Genomic DNA, 5,233 nt, shown 5'->3' on the forward strand with positions numbered 1-5,233 from the left:
TTGTGTTTTACTCCGTATTTGCTCAATGCACTGGAAAACCACTTATTGCAAAACTGCGATCCTCCATCACTAATGATTGCTCTTGGAGTGCCAAACCGTGCAAAGACGTAGCATTTCAAAAATTGGACAACGCTTCTTCCTTCATTATTTGGGACTGCGACAGCCTCCTCCCATTTGGATACATAGTCCACAGCTACTAAGATATACTTGTTTCCAAACGAGCTGACAAATGGGCCCATGAAATCGATTCCCCACACATCGAATAATTCAATTTCCAAAATAGGTGTAAGAGGTAACTCGTGCCTTCTTGACACTCCTCCTTGCTGCTGACATTGAGGACATCTCTTTGCAAAATCATGGGCATCTTTGTAAAGAGAAGGCCAATAATAACCATTTTGGAGAATCTTAGCTGCAGTACAGTTTACACTATGATGACCCCCGATTGGTGATGTGTGTCAAGCACGGAGGATCTCTGTTGATTCTTCTTCCGGAACACACCTTCTTATGACATGATCAACACATTCCCGAAATTAGTATGGCTCGTCCCAGAAGTTTCTTTTAACATCAAATAGGATCCTCTTTCGTTGGTAAGAGTTTAACTCAAAGGTAATCAACCCACATACGATGTAGTTTGCAAAGTCAGCATACCATGTAACGTGTGTGAGTGACAGTGTGAATATCTGCTCGTCTAGGAATGAGTCATTTATTTCCTTTTCCTGCTCAGTACCTTCTTTTCTCTTTAACCGCGATAGGTGATCTGCAACTTGATTCTCGAAACCTTTTTGATCTTTTACCTCAAAATTGAATTCTTGCAAGAGTAGCACCCATCTTATCAATCTTGGCTTCGCATCATTTTTTTCCATGAGGTATCGGAGTGATGCATGGTCTGTATGAACAACTACTTTAGTGCCTAGCAAGTATGCTCGGAACTTTTCGAAAGCATAGACCACTACTAGCAACTTTTGTTCATTCACTGTGTAATTTCGCTGGGCACTATTTAGAGTCTTGCTTGCATAATAAATTGGGTGAAACAATTTGGTACGCTTTTGCCCCAATACTACACCTATTGCCATCCCACTCGCATCACACATTACTTAGAATGGTTCTGAACAATTGGGGCTGATGATATTTGGTGTGGATATCAATTTCTCCTTCAAGCATTTAAATACTACCATATAAGCATCATCAAAGTAGAATTTCACTTCCTTCTCTAAGAGTTTGCATAGCTGTTGTGCAATCTTTGAGATATCCTTAATGAATCTTAGGTAGAAACCTACATGGCCCAAGAAACTGCGAATGCCCTTTACTGAGATCGATGGTGGTAGCTTCTCAATAACCTCATTTTTTGCTTTGTCAACTTCCAGCCCCTGGTGCGACACTTAATGCCCAAGGACAATGCATTCTTTCACCATGAAATGGCATTTCTCCCTATTTAGGACTAGATTAATTTCCACACACCTTTGGAGCACTCGCTCTAAATGTGTCAACCATTCTTAAAATGTGTCCCCCACGACTAAGAAATCATGCATGAAGACTTCCAAAGAGTCCTCAAACATATCCGCAAAGATGGACAACATGCATCGTTGAAAAGTTGTCGGTGCATTACAAAGTCCGAATGGCATCCTTTTGAATGCAAAGGTCCCGTAATGGCATGTGAAGGTGATTTTCTCTTGATATTCTGGTGCGATAGATATCTGGTTGTATCCGGAGTATCCATCCAAAAAACAATACCACCCTCTCTCTGAAAACCTGTCAAGCATCTGGTCCATGAAGGGCATTGGAAAATGGTCCTTTTCAGTCCATGAATTTAGATTTCAATAATCCATGCACACCCTCCATCCCGTTATAGGTCTAGTCGGAAAAAGCTCTCATTTAGCATTTGCGACCACTGTTATGCCACCTTTTTTTGGTACGCATTGCACTGGGCTGACCCATTTGCTGTCTGAAATCGGATAGATTACTCCTGCATCAAGCCACTTGATGATTTCCTTTTTTACTACCTCTTGCATCGGAGGGTTCAACCTTCGCTGATGCTCCACACTGGGTTTGCATTCACTGTCCAGCCAAATCTTATGGGTGCGGATACCGGGAGGGATGCCCACGATATCAGCTATGGTCCATCCGATCACTTTTATGTGCCTCTATAGTACCTCAACAAACACTTTTACCTGCTCTTCACTCAGATTTACTGCAATAATCACTGGCAGAGTGTTGTTAGTCCCCAAGAAAACATACTTGAGATGGGATGGGAGTACTTTCAGTTCTAGAGTTGGCGGCTCTTCAATTGACGGCTTTGCAGGTGGGCTGTCTCAGTTTTTTAGGTCGATATACAACTTAATTGGATTACGTGCATATTCTCCTAACCCTATTAGGGCTGCGATCATTTCATCATATTCCTGAAATTCCGATTCGTCATGATTTGCAAGTATTGACTCAAGAGGCTTATTCCTGCGCAGCAGATGGCTCACACTAGCCACTGCCTCATCTATAACATCTTCAATATACACTACATGGATATCACTTGGTTGTTTCATTGATATGCATATGTTGAAAGTTACCTCATCATCATTCACACGGAATTTTAACTTGCCGCTTTCAACATCCACTAATGCTCTGTCGGTTGCTAAGAATGGCCTTCCCAAAATAATGGGAACCTCAACATCAATGTCACAGTCTAAAATCACAATGTTAGCTGGAAATATGAATCGATCTACTTTGACCAAGATATCATAGAGGATTCCAACAGGATGCTTGATCAATCGATATGCCATGAGAAGTCTCATTGTAGTTGCCTTTGGTTCTCCCAATCCAAGTTTCTTGTATATGGCGTATGTCATGAGGTTGATGCTTTCTCCTAGGTCACATAAAGCCTTGGCAAATTGGAACATTCCAATAGTACACGGGATGGTGAAAGCACCAGGGACTTCTCTTTTAGTGATTAACTCTTTTGTCATGATCGCACTGCAACTATGAGGCACTTCAATCAATTCATAATCCAAGATCCTCTTCTTGGTGACTAGCTCTTTCATGAATTTAGCATACCCTATCATCTCCAGCAATGCTTCCACCAAAGGAAGGTTGATGGACAACTTCTTGAACACATACAAGAATTTTTTAAACTTTTCATCTTCATTCTTCTTTTTCAAACACTGGGGAAAAGGTGGAGGTATTTTGGGTAAGGGCTGTATTATTTTTGGAGTTTCATTGTGTTGATTCATTCCTTCTCATACTTTGTTGCCAAGGTTTTGATGATCGGTAATTTCTGCTTCTTCCCTACCCTGATTTTCCTCACGTTCATCTCATTCATTACCTATCTCTACCTCCCCGCTATGGGTAATTACAACCATCTCTCCTTCCTCATTTCCTTTGACATCTTGGTTGTTAGTTGGGCCGATAGGAGATTCAATTGACCTTCCAGCATCTTGCTGGCATTAGCATGAGAGTTCACTTTACTATTTAACGAATAAAAATCATCTCTCATTCTTTTTAGAAAATCATTAGAGCCTTCAACTTTCTCAAGAATTCGTGTCAGAACATCATTCACCCTAGGGCTGCTGTCACTCCCCCTTGATGTCGGGCTGTCACTCAATTGAATTTGATATTCTTCATGATCGTTATGCTCAGTCCACTCTTGGAAATATCGCGTAGGTCCTTCACCTCTAGGGTAGTTCCAACCTTGATTTCCAACCCGCGGTTAATAGTGTGGGTGGAAACCCTCATCATTCCTTATGTGGTTCCAACCTTGATTCCCTCCCAATTTCAAGTTATCGGAAAAAGAACCCCTCTCTGCGCGAAACACTTCACAGTTGCCTTTCATGTGCTCTTGTAAATCTTCCATCTGAGACAACATCTTTTTGATGTTTTCATCCCTCTCTTTTTCTTTAACGAGTTGCTCTTGCGGCAGCCTGAAACATAGAGGGGAAACATGAACTTCTTTGGTGTACCAACCTTGATTTACTCTCGCCATACCATCTAGGAGAAATGAGGGCACCTCAAAGGGCTGTAGAATTATGCCGCCTTGAACCAATTGATCAGCTATCCCTTTGTTGACTGAATCAAGACTTCGGTAAAAATATTAGAGTAACAACTCACTTGGCGTCCCATGTATTGGGCATTTTCGCAGAGACCTTTTATATCTAATCCACGACTCATGAATTGGTTCACTCACTTTTTGTTTAAAATTATGAATGTCGTTCCTCAACTTTTTCATCATTTTTGACTGGGGAAAGAATCTATTTTGGAAAGCTGTGACTAATTATTTCCATGATGTGATAAAACTTTTGGGAAGCTCAGACAACCACGTAGTGGCTGCTCCTGTCAGTGACAATGGGAATAAGCGAAGCCTGATGGCTTCTTACGACCAATTTTTGAATGACAATGGAGCACATACGTCCAAGAAGCTTTGGATATGTTCATGTGACTCTTCATTATCCAATCATCCGTATAGGCCCCTTGAATGTATGAGATGAAGTGTTGTGCCAGTGACTTCAAAATTTCCGTTTCCGCAACCCTGCGGCAAGCGAATTGCCCCTATCTCACCCAATGGAGCGGGATCATAAACACTATTAACATCTTCAATTTCGTCTCGGTGCAAATCAATATTCACTGGGTTGTTTGCATGGCAACCGTCCCCCACGTTCTCACTCATAATTTTTATTTTCAACACACACAAGCGAAGCAAAGCTAAAAATTAAGTTAGTAAAATACGAAAGAGAACAAAAATTCTATTAAGCTAAAATTTCTCAAATAACACCATTCCCCTATAGTGGCGCCAGTTTGATGCTTATCGTGACCAACGACACTATCCTACGGTATGAGTGTCTACGATCGTCGATAATATAGTAACCCAACCAAGTGTTAGGGTCGTGTCCCAAGGGAGCGATTTTGAGAATCAGTAGCCTATTAGAATTTCGTTTGAATTAGTCATAGCTAAAACCATTTGCGATAAAATACATTGTAAATTAAAGGGGGTGACACAGAAGTGTCAAATATCAAAAGGGGTTTTGTAACAAGTGATAAAACAGCAAAATAAACAAGAAAATCAAGTATGGGGAAGGTTCTTGGGATGTGACCGCAATACAAGTTGAGATAAATCGATGGGTACAAACTTTCAATAAGAAATTTGCAAGACAATAGTGACTAAGCTAAGCTTTAAATGGAAATAAGTTCCCTCTCGGGCAACTTACCCCGTTTCAAATGCGTTCCTCTCGGACACCCATATGCCGCATGAAGA

General features: G+C 41.1%; 1 protein-coding gene across 1 annotated transcript; it reads right to left on the bottom strand.

The window, feature by feature from the left end:
* Positions 1–2,309: 2,309 nt before the first annotated feature.
* Positions 2,310–3,218, bottom strand: LOC107062029 (uncharacterized). The gene has a single exon (XM_015312210.1). The coding sequence runs from the start codon at positions 3,216–3,218 to the stop codon at positions 2,310–2,312; it is 909 nt and encodes a 302-aa protein (XP_015167696.1).
* Between the last annotated feature and the right edge of the window lie 2,015 nt (positions 3,219–5,233).

This window comes from Solanum tuberosum, unplaced genomic scaffold (genome assembly GCF_000226075.1).
Source record: "Solanum tuberosum cultivar DM 1-3 516 R44 unplaced genomic scaffold, SolTub_3.0 scf00195, whole genome shotgun sequence".
In the NCBI taxonomy this organism is placed as follows: domain Eukaryota; kingdom Viridiplantae; phylum Streptophyta; class Magnoliopsida; order Solanales; family Solanaceae; genus Solanum; species Solanum tuberosum.

Excerpts from the sequence above, each read along its gene's own strand:
- LOC107062029 (XM_015312210.1), bottom strand. The coding sequence starts at position 3,218 with ATGAATCAACACAATGAAACTCCAAAAATAATACAGCCCTTACCCAAA.